Source organism: Rattus norvegicus, chromosome 6, assembly GCF_021556685.1.
Source record: "Rattus norvegicus strain SHRSP/BbbUtx chromosome 6, alternate assembly SHRSP_T2T, whole genome shotgun sequence".
NCBI lineage: Eukaryota > Metazoa > Chordata > Mammalia > Rodentia > Muridae > Rattus > Rattus norvegicus.
This window is the reverse complement of record NC_141539.1, coordinates 15,773,422-15,791,164: the sequence shown is the minus strand read 5'-3', so window position 1 is coordinate 15,791,164 and position 17,743 is coordinate 15,773,422. Positions and strand designations below refer to the sequence as shown.

At 43.3% G+C, this 17,743-nt stretch overlaps 1 protein-coding gene across 2 annotated transcripts in view; it reads left to right on the top strand.

The window, feature by feature from the left end:
• The window catches only part of Camkmt (calmodulin-lysine N-methyltransferase), a 383,042-nt gene that overhangs the window by 19,530 nt on the left and 345,769 nt on the right, over positions 1–17,743 (top strand). For both annotated transcript variants that reach the window (XM_087552977.1, NM_001134463.1), the window contains 1 exon segment: positions 5,129–5,193. In XM_087552977.1, coding sequence (XP_087409103.1) covers positions 5,129–5,193 — 65 coding nt within the window.

Genomic DNA, 17,743 nt, shown 5'->3' with positions numbered 1-17,743 from the left:
CTCCAGCCGAATATGTATCAGAGGATGGTATTGTCTGGCATCAACAGGAGGGGAGGCCTTTGTTCCTGTGAAGGCTTGATGCCCCAGTGTAAGGGAATGCCAGGGTGTTTAGGTGGGAGTGGGTGGGTGGGATTGGGAGAATCTTCATAGAAGTGTGTGTGTGTGGGGAGATATAATTTGAAGTGTAAATACGTAAAATATCCAAGAAAAAAGAAAAATGCATTTTTAATACTCATTCTTGAGTCAATGGACTAATTGAGGTTTTTTTTCCTACTTTCTGACTGTTTTATATAATGTTACTATAGATACTCATGTGCACTTTGTGTGTGTGTGTGTGTGTGTGTGTGTGTGTGTGTGTGTGTGTACACATTGTTTTGTAAATTCTTTTGTCATGGACCTGGGAATGAAATGGCTTGATAATGTAGTTGCTACACGTTTAGGTTTTCTGAGGAGTGGCCTTTTCACAGTGACTCTTCTACATTCTTCCTAGGAATGAGTGGGAGTTCGGTTTCCTCTATGAATGTCTGCACTTGTGTTGTATTCTTTGGAAGGTCACTTGTTTGAGTATGGGCGGTTTGCCTGCAAGCATGCCTGTGCACTGTATGTGTGCCTAGTGCCCACAGAGGCCAGAAGAGGGTATTGGATCTCTTGGGACTACAGATGGTTGTGAGCCACCATATGGGTGCTGGGAACTGGACCCAGGTCCTCTGCAAGAGTGCCCAGTGCTCTTTACCACTGAGCCATCTCCAGCTCCCATTTTCCCACTTGGTTTTTTTTTTTTTTATACTAAGTTATAATGTCAAAGTGAAGAGAAATGATGTTACTTTGGCTTTGACTTCATTTTCCAGTTGAAAATGAAAGACCCTGAGCATCATCTGTGTACTTATCATCTATCTTCTTTCCTTCAAGTGTTTTACCCAGTATAAATTAGAGTGTTTACATTTTGGTTCTTAAGGTAAGACATTTTTACTCACAATTAATAAATAATTGTGTGACATAATATATATATATTTTTTTGGTTCTTTTTTTTCGGAGCTGGGGACCGAACCCAGGGCCTTGCGCTTCCTAGGTAAGCGCTCTACCACTGAGCTAAATCCCCAGCCCCCATAATATATTTTTAAACATTTATTTATTATTATTTTTTTAAAAACTTTTTTAAAAATGCATTTATTTATTATATGTAAGTACACTGTAGCTGTCTTCAGGCATACCAGAAGAGGGCATCAGATCCCAGTACAGATGGTTGTGAGTCACCATGTGGTTTCTGGGATTTGAACTCAGGACCTCTGGGAGAGCAGTCAGTGCTCTTAACCACTGAGCCATCTCTCCAGCCCTTACTTATTATTTTATGTATATGAGTACACTGTAGCTGTCTTCAGACACACACCAGAAGAAGGCATTGGATTCCATTTACAGATGGTTGTGAGCCACCATTTAATTGTTGGGAATTGAACTCAGGACCTCTGGAAGAGGAGTCAGTATTCTTAACTGCTGAGCCATCTCTCCAGCCTGTGATGTAAATATTCATGTAATATAGTGTGATATTTTAATGTCTTTATGCTATGGTCAGGCCAGGGTACTTAGCTTACACCTCACTTTAGACAATAGTCGTTTCTTTGTGATGGGAACACTGACTGTCCCCTCTACCAGTTGTTTTGAGAAAATTTTATTTAATTTTGCTTTTTGAGACACTATGGTAATTTGAATAGGAATGGTCCCTATAGACCCATGTGTTTGAATTCTGGGCCCATAGGGAGGAGCATTATTAGGAGGTATGGCCTTGTTGGAGGAAGTGTGTCACTGTGGGGGTGAACTTTTAGGTCTCATATATGCTTAAGTTATACCCAGTGTTACTCAGTCTCCTGCTGCCTGCCAATCAAGATGTAGAACTCTTGGCACCTCTAGCACCATGTCTGTCTGGGCACTGTTATTCTTCCCACCATGGTGATAATGGACCAAACCCCTGAAACTGTAAGGCACCTAACTAAATGTTTTCCTTTATAAGAGTTGCCATGGTCATGGTATCTTTTCATAGCAATGGAAACCCTAACTAAGACAGACATCCACATGACCCATGTGGGAACCAGCCCCTTCGGGGAAATGCTCAGAGGTCATTTGACCCTCACTTCAGTTGAGCAGCTTGTCTACAACATTTTGATCTCTTACTGAGAGGTGCCCTCATAAAGGATTGTTGTTTACAGCAGTTTCTTTCCCCCTTAATGCTCTTTTGGCCACTCTCCCAATAAAACCACCCAATGAGACCCCTAACTCCCTTTTCCATGGGGCTACGCTTTTCTCTTGGGGACAGCCTGGTAGGTTTTGCCTCTATTAGAGCTTTGTGTTGACCTCAGTACTGTGTTCCTCCTCTCCTCTTTTAACCTCACAGGGATACTTTTGGGGGTTGTCATGAATTAAGGTACACTCAATTCCAGTATCCAGCAAAGCACAAATATTTAGAACATTGGTGGGTGACCAATAAATCTGTAACTCAACACGACTCCTCTGGTTGCCATGCATGGCCCTCACATTTAGACAACCTTGACCACCCCATCAGAGGAGCATTTTGGGCAGCTCTCCCCCTGCACCTCTTTTTCCATAAAAGTGGGGAACTACTGTTTCTTTGTCTTCTGTTTCTTTTAACCACTTGGTGAACTGTTGGTCAAGCTTTAAGGCCTTCCAAAGACTCACACGTACAGAAGTTGGCTTTCTAGCAATACTTTCCAACTTGACATGATTCTAGTCACATTTGTCTTCAGGTGACTTAGGCAGGCTCTTCCTGTGTTGACCATTTTTCATCTCCCCCAGGCCACTCTCTTACTTTACAGTCACTCTACACATCCTGTAAGTCACTGAGATCCACCAGGGCCTCTCCTAATTCATAAAGACCTCATGCTCCAATCTTGGAGTTCAGCAAAGCTACTAAGGTTTCATACTAATCTCTAGGTCCCTCTTGAATCAACTTTTCCTTAGTTCTGTGAACATAGTTCTGCTGATAGGCAGAGGCTGCCTGACCTGTGTCGTGTGTAGGTAGAAATGCATCTGAGGCAAAGGTGTTGTGTAAAGGAAACATTGCAACAAATGGAGATGCAGCAGCTTCCTCTATGTTAGCCTCTATCTACCCTGACGCTAGTAGGCAAACAGGAGGCTGAGAGAGCTGGTGGCTTGCTACTTGTTAAGGCTTGTGGACAAGAAGGAAAACAAAGTGCAAGTTAAATTCATGCTCCAAAGCCCTTCCTGATTCAAGAACTTGGAACCCATGGGAAGATTCAGAGAGTGAGGCAGAGGAGAACATGGTAAAAGCAATACAAGATACCTGCAGGCCCAACTTTAAGAAAGAAACATTAGAGACAGTCTATAGGTGGGGACATTAACAATGGTCTAATGCAAGGTAACCGAGCATCTCAACTGCTGGAATTAGAGAAGACCATATAAAAAGCAAAGGGCCTGTGACAGCCTGACTTGTGCAGCTGTGGGAAATGGGAGCAGATGACTGCGGTGGAGGCAGGAAAACTGAGTGATACCATTGATTACCCTTCCCTCTTTAAGGCAAAGTTTGCATAACCTGAGATACTATGAGGAAATAAATCCCTAATGGACTGGCTTTAGGAACATATGGTTGTCTTCATCTAAAGTCTCATAAAAGAACAAGAATGGAGGAGGAGACTGCACCATGGAGGGAGGTGGGAGGAGACTGCACTGTGGAGGAGGTGGGAGGAGACTGCACTATGGAGGAGGTGGGAGGAGACTGCACTATGGAGGGAGGTGGGAGGAGACTGCACCATCGAGGGAGGTGGGAGGAGACTGCACTATGGAGGAGGTGGGAGGAGACTGCACTGTGGAGGAGGTGGGAGGAGACTGCACTATGGAGGGAGGTGGGAGGAGACTGCACCATGGATGGAGGTGGGAGGAGACTGCACTATGGAGGAGGTGGGAGGAGACTGCACTATGGAGGAGGTGGGAGGAGACTGCACTATGGAGGAGGTGGGAGGAGACAGCACCATGGAGGGAGGTGGGAGGAGACTGCACCGTGGAGGAGGTGGGAGGAGACTGCACCGTGGAGGAGGTGGGAGGAGACTGCACTATGGAGGGAGGTGGGAGGAGACTGCACTGTGGAGGAGGTGGGAGGAGACTGCACTATGGAGGAGGTGGGAGGAGACTGCACTATGGAGGGAGGTGGGAGGAGACAGCACCATGGAGGGAGGTGGGAGGAGACTGCACTGTGGAGGAGGTGGGAGGAGACTGCACTATGGAGGAGGTGGGAGGAGACTGCACTGTGGAGGGAGGTGGGAGGAGACTGCACTATGGAGGAGGTGGGAGGAGACTGCACCGTGGAGGAGGTGGGAGGAGACTGCATTATGGAGGAGGTGGGAGGAGACTGCACCATGGAGGGAGGTGGGAGGAGACTGCACTATGGAGGAGGTGGGAGGAGACTGCACTGTGGAGGGAGGTGGGAGGAGACTGCACTATGGAGGAGGTGGGAGGAGACTGCACTATGGAGGAGGTGGGAGGAGACTGCACTATGGAGGAGGTGGGAGGAGACAGCACCGTGGAGGAGGTGGGAGGAGACTGCACTGTGGAGGAGGTGGGAGGAGACTGCACTGTGGAGGAGGTGGGGATGCAAGAGACTCAGTTCCTGGGCCACACAGAACTATGTTCACAGGAGAACTAAGGTGGTCCGTTAGGCTTTGCATCCAGTTTGCAAACTGTTGCACTGTTTTAGTAGAACTTCTGTGTTACTGTGGGTAGCTCTGGAGGCTAATTCGTTGTTTTTGTTTTATTCTAACACTCTCTGTGATTTGTTTTCTTTTTTAAAAAGTTTCATCTTTAAGAACTTGTATGTAAGAGCTCGTATGTAACTATAAATTATTTTCTGTTAAGCAGTGGTTTTACAGATTATAGCTCTTTAAGGTGTTGATTATAGTCAGGAAATGCCATTACATGAAACGCTCTGAAGACCAGGCTCTGATTGTTTTTCCCTTCTCCCTCTAGTGGGCAGAAATTATTTTAAAATGGTAATACGGTAGGGTTCATTAGCATTGGGTGTATCACAATGTACTCTCAGATTTGAAAAGAATTAGAAGTGCTGTTATTTCAGAAGCCTTGAAGAAACCATTCTGTTCCTTTGCAGGCGTAATAGTGGATCCTTGAGTGTCGAAGACGTACTGACCAGCTTTGACAACACAGGGAATGTCTGTAAGTCACGTGCTAACTATAAACTATATTCAGTGCTTAAAATAGTATTTGTTATACTGTGTGTTTATACTTATGTTATATGTGTACTACATATATGCATATGGTTTTGTATATGTGTATGCATGCATACATATATAAATACATATTAGATTCCTGGTGCCTTTAGCTGTAGAACGTGCCCGATAGGGGATGCATACTAAATGGGATATGGCAGTTTTAACCAAAGCTTTATGGTGATGTGTGTGATGAGACAGAATATAGATCAGAAGGAAGTCTGGGTCCCCCAGTGTCCTTCCTTCTGTTTCCTGTTTCCATTGCAACTTTTTCTGGAAGTCCAGTTGTTGGTCTGCTTCCTCCTCTGCTCGTTTTACTCTTCACTCTTTTGGTGCTGAGTGAATCCACAGCATGCTCTTCATATACTTAAGATGCAAGTTTTTGATTATATAATATAGGCTATATTATATTTTTGTCTAAGCCTCTGATTAATTGGTGATCTATTTCTCTGCTTAGAACTTCATTTAAGCAATTCTAAAATAATGCCATATGATTAAAGCAATCAGCTAAGAACATATTCACATCACAGTTAAATAACAGATCATGATAAGAGCTATGTGTGCCCTCTAAGTTGTTGCATAGGATACTTATCAAAATAATGAATCAATAGTAAAATATGACTGTTTCAAATTTAAAATAACTCAAATCTTTTCTAAGAGGAAACATCAGAATTACTTACTATCTATTCTTAAATGATAAACTTTGCTGATAGTACTGTTTTATCAAATGGATGGATTTTGATTGAATAATGTATAATCATGGACATTAATTTTGTTCAATGTCCATATTTTTGTTAGTTCTTGTTTGTATCGAAAGTTATATTTTGTCACTAAGGAATCTGTAAATGTTCTATTCTAGTACCCTAAAATATTTAGTATGGACAGTAATAGGTTATCTTTTAGCTTATTCATGTTGGCCTTTAGCGAATTCTGACTTAGGTGCATATTGTAGTTTTGTTGGGAGCAAGACAAGAAACTGGCCCAGGGATGCTATGGTGGTTGAGGACCCATTCTCCATTATACTGCAGTAATGTGAACTATCATTAAGTCAGCCCTGTGCACACAGACGTTTAGAACGTGATCCTGGAATGTGAAATAAAGACTTTTTAATTCGGTATCATAAAGGAAGTATTGTTTTCTCGACTCACTATGAAGTAGGGCCACTAGCTGGCAGCACTGTGTACAATAAAGACAGTCTCCTAAGGGTTCAAGGTATTTTTCCACACATACATAACCGTCTCATTCTTCTCTAACATCTTCCCCATCATCCACATCCCTTAGCTGTTGCACTGACAAATGGAGAAATTGTGTGCTGAGGTCGCCCTTTCCTGCTCTGTGTCCTGTGCTGAGGTCACCCTTCCCTGCTCTGTGTCCTGCGCTAAGGTCCCTCTTCCCTCTTCTGTGTCCTGGGTTGAGGACTCCCTTGCTTCCTCTGTGTTGTTTGGTAGAGAACTTCAGGACAAGACATGTCTGTACCTTAAGTAATTTGTCTTCTCTATGACTTGACTTTCACTCATTTTTAAAGACTCCATATAGTTCATAGACACGGTAGAGCTCTCTTCCTCATGGTTGATGCTCAGTAAATGGAAACTAATTATTTATTGCTCCTGGTGCTTGGTACTTTTCAAACTTGTTTATAAGGGCTTGTAAGCATGTATACTTTATGTTGTTAAGGCTGGCTGCCCAGGCTGCTCTAAGGAGAGTTAGACATGGGCACCATACCCACCTGCCCATTACATGGTCTGGGATGTGAGCCCAGGTGATTGTGTGGCCGGTGCTTCCTCCCCTCAGTCACCTCCTGGTCCGTACGCAACATTCTACTTTGTGGTGCAAAGTATTCTATGTGGAGTTCATTGGCTGTCATCCCCATTTTTCTCTCTCCCCTCTTCTCTGCTGCTTGTTTCCTTTGTCCCTTTGTCCCTGGACAGTTCTACATATACGTATATGGTTTATGTGACTATAAATATGTGACTGCATGTTCCTCTTAGTTTATGAGGAACAGCTATTGAAATCCCATTTAATAAAAAGGTAAAGTACCATTAAAGTAAATATTAGTTAAACTTTATATAACCATCATATAATGCTCATGGGCAAAAAAGTCATTTTTTTTAACCTGATACATAAGTTTGATTGGATTTTATGAGCATTGCTCGGTTGAGTTTGTCAGTGGGAAGCCCAGCAGAGGGCGCCACAAGCACAATTCTGTCTCAAAGCACAGTATAAAGCCACAGGAATAACTAAGCTTTCATTGTATAAACATTTAAAGATGTGTTTATATACTTTCATCGACTTCTAATATGTTCAATACATTTGTCAATCACTAAGAATTCTTATCTTTGAATTTGTTTTGTTTTTGTTTGAAATGTCAAAATGTCAGCTTTTTATTTCTGTTTTAGCCTTAAGTAAAGCCTGGTGTGCCGGGATGAGACTTGAGGTGGTGCACCGGCATGGCGGCTCCTGTAGAACTGGCGCTGGAGTGTGCAAAGGGGCATTTACAGTGAGGACAGAGGCTTCTAGTGGGAGAGATGGCGAGCGCCGCCGCTGGGGTTCCTCAGGTCACTGTCACTAATGACACAGGAAGACATTTTAGAATCATTCAGTTCTGCTGTTATGCCCAGGGAGTGAATGCACTCCTCAGCGGAGTCACCATCTTAAATGTAAAGATTAAGTAATGGTTATGTTCACTTATGCTTTTAGAGAGTTCCAGAATTTCCAAAACAATAAGGAAAAGCCTTCCCAATTTGGGGAAATAATTGAAATATCTAGTTTTTATTTCCTCTTATATTGGAAAAGAAAATATTTTTATACTTGCTTTTGTTATTTATATTTTATTTGTAAGCCTTAAAATGGCTTATAATCTTAAGATGTATTTTACTACTTGACTTCTTTTCAATGATGTAGGAAGAAATTAAGATGGACTTCGTGGGCTGGACATGGGATGGCTTAGTACTAGTGTTTGCCCACATTCACAAGTACCTAGGTTTGACTCTTAGTTCTCGAAAGAAACAAGCGTCACGCAGAGTTAGTCATTTCTGCACACTGAGCGCGCTTTAGGACCCAGCATTTGCTTTGTGGAAAGCAAACTATGTTAAAGCCAAGCCTCCTGTGGATTGGCTTCTCTGTTCTGTTCTCAGCACTTGAGAATATTCTTCCCAAGACGCCCAAACCGCTCTGCAGAGAGAATGTGTGTGCCTGGGAAGAGATGCCATTGCGTGTAAGCTAGGGAAAAGTGTAGGGCAGCAGCCCTCATCTCCAGTGAGGGTCACTTCCGCTGACACCTGGCTTATGGAGGCCATGTCTGACAGCACTGCAGCAGCAGCGGATTTCCTGCTTTTGTTTTCCCTGTGGGCAGAATCCTCTTTCCTGCTAGTCCCTTTGACTTCTACTCAGAGAAGCCTCACCATGCTGTTTCTCTAAAGTTGTCTCTTGCTTCTACTGAAATGATCTTATTTTTTGGAGACAAGGTGTTTCTTTGTCCTTCCAGCTGTCCGGGATATCACCAGGCAGAACATGCTGGCTTTGATTCTCAGAGCTCCTCCTGCTTCTGCCTCCTGAATTCTGGAATCAAAGGCCTACACCACCATGTATGGCCCAAAATGGTTTCTGAAGATGGGAGTCTTCTCATCTGGGCTGATAACAAACTGGGTTGCCATGACATCCATTATTGGCTCTCTACGATATCCTCCACGTGCTTGGGAATACAATAGTTTCCCTTATGCATTCTTTAAGTGAACTATGTCTTGATAGCCTGAACAGATGAATCAATATCTCATATAATTTATTGCACATATATATAACATATACACCACATAGGTAATATATGGAGTTTAATGATAATACTGCACTAACTCTAGAAATAATGAAAATTCAGAAATAATTCTATAACTATAGACACATAAAATATGTATATTGTTACATGCCTGTTATCTGTAATGTATATATCTGTAATGCCAGTAGTTATGTATCATGGCAATAGTTCAGTGTCAGTCAGAAGTTTTGGCTAATTTTGTAGCTTCATCTTGGAGATTATATTAGTAAAACCCCTCTTGCTGTTCTTTCAAGTTTTTGCCTCTTCTGCATGGGCTCCGAGAGGACCGCGTGATTAGGAGATGTCTCGTGGCTTCCTGAACATGTCTGAACCTCTTCTCCCCTCCTTCACCTGTGACAGTGGTGATCTTCCCCACGGTGAATTGTTGGGCACAGCTGAGCTTTTAATGGGTACAGCTCTAGTTTTTCCCTGATTCTCTCTACTTGTCTAATAGCAGGATCTGTTTTATCTTTTAGACTAGTAGTCAACTGTTACTAGAGGAAAGATTCTTATTAAGATTTTTATATATTCATTTTTTCCTACCTTAGAGAAACTGAAGGGCACATTATGGAAATACAGTCTAAATTTTTAGTTTTCCTGTTATATTATTATTTTGTCATATAGAGTATATACTATTTGCAGAATTCCAAAGCTTCAGAATGTCAGATTGAATTAAAAAGTGTTTTCTCATTCAAACAAAGTTTAGTTTTATGTAGTTATATATATTTATATACATGACTCTATAGAGATCTATACTGCATCTGTAACATACCCGCGCGTTGTATGCTCGTAACACATTACAAAGCATGCATGTGTAATGTACATGCATGGTAATTGTCATGTGTGTGGTTGATCCTCTACTTCTGACCCAGCCCTGAGTCTGGGGTGGGCTGGACCCCTCACGGCGGCAGGGAGGGAAGAGAAGAGCAAACACTGTGCCCTTGAGAGGGAGGCGCTGGAAGGCGAGCTGTTTCCAGCAGAGGCTGCTGTTTAGCCCAGCACATAAGCCGCCTGTGGTGGAAACCAGAAGCCATGAGATCAGCATAGGAAGCTGATCAATGGAAAATAAAAAGCTCGACCAGAAACTCTGGCTGACTCCTTCCCTGGGTCTTTCCCAGTCAGTTTCAGGTAGGTGATAGCACCTGAAGGGAAGGTCCGCTGTCTGTGCTTGCTGTTCTATTCTCTTCTGCTGGCCGTGTGTCTAATAACCTCATCCATTCAAGACTGAGGGCACAGCTCTTGTGCCCTCTCATATGAGCAGTATGTAAACACAGATATAATCCCTGCTGTGAATTATATAGCCGTCATATATCTGTTTACATGTATGTCTTGTGACCTATATCCACCCGTACTTTGTATTTCTATGCAAATATACACATATTTTAGGAGTTCAATTAAGTGAGAAAACTCGGGCTCTCATGGGTCATTCACTGCTCTGTTTTAGAGCAGGTGTCACCATGGAAAGTGTATGAAGTATGTGTGAGTATGAAGTATGTGAGTGTATGAAGTGTGTGTGAGTATGAAGTATGTGAGTGTATGAAGTGTGTGTATGAAGTATGTGAGTGTATAAAGTGTGTGTGAGTATGAAGTATGTGAGTGTATGAAGTGTGTGAGTATGAAGTATGTGAGTGTATGAAGTGTTTGTGAGTATGAAGTATGTGAGTGTATGAAGTGTGTGTGAGTATGAAGTATGTGAGTGTATGAAGTGTGTGTGAGATGGATTTAGCTCTGCCAGTTACTGTGTAATCACCAGGGAGTCTTGGAACACATACTTACTCTTGAGAAGCACTACTACTGTGGACGGTGATAAACATATCTGGTTGTAAATACTTTTGATTAGTAGTGTTCCTATTGTCTGCGTCATTCTCCAACTTTTTTTTTTTTTTTGAGACAAAGTTTCTCTATGTATCCCCAACTGTCCTGGAAATCACTCTGGCCTTGAGACCAGGCTGGCCTTGAGTTCAGAAATCTTCCTGCCTCTGCCTCTTGAGTGCTGAGATTGAAGGCCTGTGCCACCACTGCCGGGCTCTCATTCTTGAACTCTTTAGTTTTCTGGTCACTAACCAATCATACAAGGAAGGAAGTACATTTCCTGTCTGGAGATTTCCCATTGCTTGTTATGTGCAATGATCTGCAACTGAGACTGTGGCGTCCTGTGTTAGCACAGTGAGCGTTTAGTAGAGAAGACAAGGTGCTCACAGACTTGAACATCCGGGGCTCATGACCAGGGTGGGGTATCAGTGACAGGAAAGGATTGTTTTTTCTTTTGAGAACACTTAACTAGGGGTTAAAAATAACAAAGCCTTTATCTTGTAGCAACATAAATTTAAGTTGGATAAAATGCTTAATTGGAAACTGACATTTCTGTATATTCCAGATGGATACTTTTGTTTTATGAAGACAGGGATGGCCTTCTAAATGTAATCCAATCTCGGGATTTCAAGATTATAACTAGGTTGACGCAGTTTAGGACACTTTGTTCAAAAGGCAGCATCAAGAAGCTGGAATTTGAGCAACACACTGGCAGTTGTTGTTTGAGAAGTGTATGCTGACAGAAGTGTCGTCTCTAGAGAGCTTTCAGATCAGCAGTGGAAAGGCCAGCCTCAAGCCAGCAAGCAACAGTTCACTGGCACAAGGGCTGTCTGGCAGTTTCCTTAACACTTTAAGCATCTAGTTTCTGACTATTCTCTTTCTTAAAAATAGCGCAACTGTTACATAAAGCTATTAGTAAAGAGATGCACTGTACAGTGAGTGTGGACATTTAATTTAGGTGGTTTGTTAACTATGGACCTCCATACAGTGGGCTGCTGTGTAGTCATCAACAGTCATGAAATGTACTGAGTTAGGAGTCAATATAGAAGGGCTGGAGAGACGGCTCAGTGGTTAAGAGCGCTGACTGCCCTTCTAGAGGTCCTGAGTTCAATTCCCAGCACCTATTTCAGCTTATGCCTGTCTTCAACTATCTGATGCCCTCTTTTGGTGTGCAGATGTACATGCAGACAAAATGTCCATTACATAAATAAGTAGATAAAAAACAGTATAGTACATGTGGTCAGTGTGTGTGTGTGAGAAAGAGAGAGAGAGAGAGAGAGAGAGAGAGAGAGGGAGAGAGAGAGAGAGAGAGAGAGAGAAACAGAGAGAGACAGAGAGAGACAGAGAGAGAGACAGAGAGAGTAAAAGCAGGCAGAGAGGGCAAGTTTTGGATGTCTTCCTTGTTGGGGTAGAGATACCACACCAGTCCAACATGGTTCCACATGGAAAGGTTTAATGAGAGAAGAAGAATAGAAGAGGAGAGGAGTAAAGTCCGGCCATAAGCACGTGGAGGGACGGGGGAGGGGAATGGGGGGAGAAGGGACAAAGGGGAAGAGGGGAAGGACAAGAAGCAAGAGGGTGAGGAGGGGGCAAGCAGCCCCTTTTATAGTGTCAGGACTACCTGGCTGTTGCCAGGTAACTGTGGGGGTGGAGCTTAGACAGAATGCTAACAATTCTCATCCTTAGGAAAACCTTCCATCTCTTTTGAAACAGTCTCTCATTGGCTTGCAGCTCACCAATTAGGCGAGAGTGCCTGGTTAGGAAGCAGCCCTCCAGTTTCCTCCTTTCCAGTGTTAAGATCCCAAGTTTGCCCCACTATCCCTGGCATTGTAACAGGGGTTCTGTAATCAAACTCGTACTCATGCTTGGGAGGCATCTCCTAGTGTGCTCCTAGTTGTGTAAAGTACACCTACAGAGCGTCTGAATAACTGACTATGCGCAGAGCTGCATGTCAGTGCTCAGGGCTTTGCTGGGGTTATGAGTGATTTGCATTTTCTTCATTACACTTTCCAGAATTGTTTGAATTTTTATGGTATGTATTACTTTTACAACTAGGAAGAAAAGAACATTGCTTTCATTTTTAAAAAGTATTCTTAAACTTCCAAGTGAAGCGTTTATCTTTGAAAACTGTGATAAAAATCTCAAATTATTTAGGATAAGGAAGCAGTGCATTTTTACCAGTCAAAAAACAGATCATGCTTTGTTTTCTCTGAGAGGCCCACAGTGTGTCCGATGTCAGTGTATCCCACTAGATTTTCAAGAACTCAAAAATCAAAGCAATCAATCTTACGTTAGAGCAGAGAGTACAAAGGGTTAAAGTCACACAGCAATTAGCTTTGGGGAAACTTTCTAAGGTCTTTTGGAAACGGAATTCAGAGGATTTTCTGTGCTCTCTGTGTTTAGGATGTGTAGATAGGCAGCAGCTGGGCGGCAGAAAGATCCAGGGCGCAGGTGCATCAGGCTTGGCTCCGGAGCTCAGGGAACATGGCTTTTCCTCTGGCTCAGAGTTGGGTAAGCATGGCTGAAGCCACACAGAACCCTTCGCATTTGATGTGATGTTACAGTTTACCAGGCAGGGAACATTGAGAAGATACCTATTTTAAATGTATTTTTACATTTTCATTTGAAATGCCAGGGAGTTGGAAGAAGCATTTAGATGTCTCTTTATAGCATTTTTTCCCTTTTTTTTTCTAAAACATGGAGTTAGAGCATTTGTCTTTGAAAATAGAAAGTGAAAGATCCCACGCAGAGAGACCCTTACTCAAGTCTTGGGAAATCGCGGACCCCAGACACAGAGAGACCATTTTGGATGTAATAAGCAAAGGCGAGGTTTATTACAAGAGACCTATTACAGAGATCTCCGGGCCGACACGTGTCCCGTGTAGGAGACAGAGGTGTCGACCATGAAACTCAAAAGTCAGAGGGTTATATAGAGAAAGCTAGGGGGTTTTGGCGTGGTTACATATAATTGGCTCATTCAAACATAGCAGTGAGAACAAAGCAGAAAGAGTACGTGTTAGAAGTCAGGGGCTTATCAGGGTCTGGAGGACACCTAGTTGAAATATGGCCCTGAGTGAGCTGGAGGGAGATGTCTTCCTGCCAGACGTCCCATGAATCAGTCCCATTAACTCAGGCTGGTTCCTGCATTCCTTTTCTTTATGGCTTGCCAGTCCTGCTTGGACAGTGTTTCCTGTGCTCCTTTATCTTTATGGCCTGTTAGTCCTGGCTGCAGGGCCTAGCCCTTGGTCTGTGGCCTTTTGGGGTTTATTCTTTTAATTTTGTATCTGTGGCCTTTTGGGGTTTATTCTTTTAATTTTGTATCTCCAAACCTAGAATTCGTATAATTCTCCTTTCATTCCCTTCTTCTTCTACTAAATAATTCTAATCTTAGAATTTTGATATCAAGTCTTGTATTTGGTCTCACCAGTTGTCCTAACTGACTGGTACTATTGTCTCAGTCACACAGGGTCCAAAAACTAAAACCAAGAAAATTATTAATAATGGCCCAGCTGTAGCAGAGAGTAGGGTAGTCATCCAGGGAGACCGAGTGAACCAAGACTCAAACCAACCTTGTTAAGTGTCTCTATCTTTTTGTAGGAGTCAAGCCTATTAACTAGTTTTTTTTTTTTTTTTTAACACACATGGACCTATAATCAGAAGCAGAAGCAAAACTAAGAAGGGTCCCATAAGGGAAGATATCAGAGTAGTTATCCAAGGAGATCTACTAAACCAGCTCTCGAACCATCTCTGATGTGTTTTTCTGTCTGTCTTTTGTCTAACCTTTTTATATGTTTATTTATGGAGTCTTTAATTACTCCTGAATGGTCTGTATAGAAGCAACATTTTTCTTTCAGTGTAGCACACAGACTCCTTTAAGGAATATCAGGTTTAATCTTTTTCTATTTTGAAGGACTACCTCTGAGAGGGAAGTTAGGTATTCTTGGAGGTCAGCTAAAAACTCCTTCCCTCTTTTTATATCTGAGTCAATGGCAGTTTTGAATTCTCTATAAGCCTTGCATTGCAACAGCAGATGTCCTTGTGCTGCCCTTGCAGCACCTAGATAGCCTTAGCCCTAAGTAATTCTCAACTCCTTTTTTTTGTGTCTTACTAAGTCTTTAGCATCAGGATTCCAATCTGGACACTATCTGAACCTATACACCAAGGTCATGACTGTCTTTCAGAACTTCTAAACTTATACAGGTTGTGATCCCTGAGGCACAGTCCCAAGAAGTGTTAGGAGTACTAACATATGCAATGTTACATCATTTGCAATAGAAATCAAGCCTATTTCCACACCTATCCCGATGGAACGAGGGCAAACAGCATTTAGTCACACAGCTAAGCCAGGAGGCTTTCTTGGGACAAAAAGGCCTTGTGTCTGTGAAACAGAAAAGTGAGCAGAAGAGCAGCCTATCTGTTACCGGCTGTCTCTCTGGACTTAGATTTTCCCTTAAGGAGTACCTCCCTTCAGTGCCAGCTCAGTGGCTCTGTCTCTCAATAAACCCAGCCTCTGAAGGACACTAGGCTTCTAGTAAGAACTAATAACAAAAGGATGGAGAGACGGTTAGAACCTGGGTGTTAGATACTGAGCAGCTGACAAAAGAATTGTAACCAGTTCACCTGGGGCTATCAGGACCTCAGTAGCAGCCCTTTACCAAACTGTCTCACTGGGTTAAAGGGCCCATGGAAAAGAAAACATTAATCCTGACCTTGGCCACCGCCAAAGCCTGAATTCTAAATTTTGACTGGCAAAACAAAACAAAGTTCTTTGTTTTGTTGTAGATTCTTTGAAACTATTTTAGGGGCTCTTTTTGTCCCCCAACCTGGGGCATTTTAACCATAGGGGCAGGAACTGGCTGCTGCGGGGATAGGACCAAAGGCACTCTCCATGTTAATGATGATCAGCGAGAAAAGTAATTTAATGCTGGAGACTGGCTCCTCCCTTGGAATAAGGACAGCAGATAAGGCGGGCTTCCTTAAAGAACTTCTCTAAATGAGCGCTCTCCTTCTGTGAGCAAATGTCAGAAATTCCTTTCTTGTTCTTGTTTTCCTTATAGTCCTCTCCCACCTCGCTCTCAGCCTTTTTAGATAGTTCCTCCTGTAGCATTTCTAACACAGCCTGTCCTTTTTTGTTATATCCTGTTGACAGCATTTCTGATCTTTTAGGCAGCTACGCACTAAGTGTCAAACCGGCTGAAACTCCGCCTTTAAGATTCCTTACTCCCAAGCAAAATTTAAATCTTTCTCTAGCTTATCTCAGCTGGCTGCGAGCACAAGCACAGATAAAACACTATGTTTTAAAAATTAACGTTGGCTATCAACCAACACACCGCCACTAGAGCGGGGTCCACAAAATTAAGTTCCTTACTCACTAAGCATTAAGGGGACCAAGTAAAACTCTTCAACGAACAAAGCAAACAGTTTCATGATTTCAAACACAGTCGTCAGTCCAAGATTCAAACACAGTCGTCAGTCCAAATTCAAACATGAAACAAAAGTAAAAAAGACACTGGACAATACCACAGAAAACAATCCAGGCAAACAAGACCAAGACAAAGCATCCTATCCAGAAAACCACAGTCAGGTACTCAGAGTGGGATTCCACATCCACTCTCTCAACACAGACACAGAGTGGGATTCCACATCCACTCTCTTCCTCTTGACTGGCCACAGCCGGGCTCTCCCGACTGTTCTCCACCCGTGGAACGTCTTCCAGGGGCTGCAGCTTGCGGGCCCGGGGCATCCCCCATTCCGCAGCCAGGGGGTCCTCACGGACCACGAAGGCAGCTGCACCGAGTGGGGATACACATCCATTCTCCTAGAACAGGGCAGGAATACACATCCACCCTCTTAGCACAGGGCAGGAATACCCATCTGCCCTCTTAGCACAGGGCAGGAATACACATCCACCCTCTTAGCACAGGGCAGGAATACTCATCTGCCCTCTTAGCACAGGGCAGGAATACCCATCTGCCCTCTTAGCACAGGGCAGGAATACACATCTGCCCTCTTAGCACAGGGCAGGAATACACATCCACCCTCTTAACACAGGGCAGGAATACACATCTGCCCTCTTAGCACAGGGCAGGAATACCCATCTGCCCTCTTAGCACAGGGCAGGAATACACATCTGCCCTCTTAACACTGACCAGTACTAAGACACACATATATACACACACGGTGGAACCAAAACACAGACAGACACAGACTGACAAATGCGGCGCTGCTCACACAGAAACACTCAGACAAACATCCAACTCACCTCCAAGGGGTCTTTGGAGTCTGGGGTGGTCGCGCAGATCTCGGACGAGCCCCCAAAATGAAAGATCCCACGCAGAGAGACCCTTACTCAAGTCTTGGGAAATCGCGGACCCCAGACACAGAGAGACCATTTTGGATGTAATAAGCAAAGGCGAGGTTTATTACAAGAGACCTATTACAGAGATCTCCGGGCCGACACGTATCCCGCGCAGGAGACAGAGGTGTCGACCACGAAACTCAAAAGTCAGAGGGTTATATAGAGAAAGCTAGGGGGTTTTGGCGTGGTTACATATAATTGGCTCATTCAAACATAGCAGTGAGAACAAAGCAGAAAGAGTACGTGTTAGAAGTCAGGGGCTTATCAGGGTCTGGAGGACACCTAGTTGAAATATGGCCCTGAGTGAGCTGGAGGGAGATGTCTTCCTGCCAGACGTCCCATGAATCAGTCCCATTAACTCAGGCTGGTTCCTGCATTCCTTTTCTTTATGGCTTGCCAGTCCTGCTTGGACAGTGTTTCCTGTGCTCCTTTATCTTTATGGCCTGCTAGTCCTGGCTGCAGGGCTTAGCCCTTGGTCTGTGGCCTTTTGGGGTTTATTCTTTTAATTTTGTATATGTG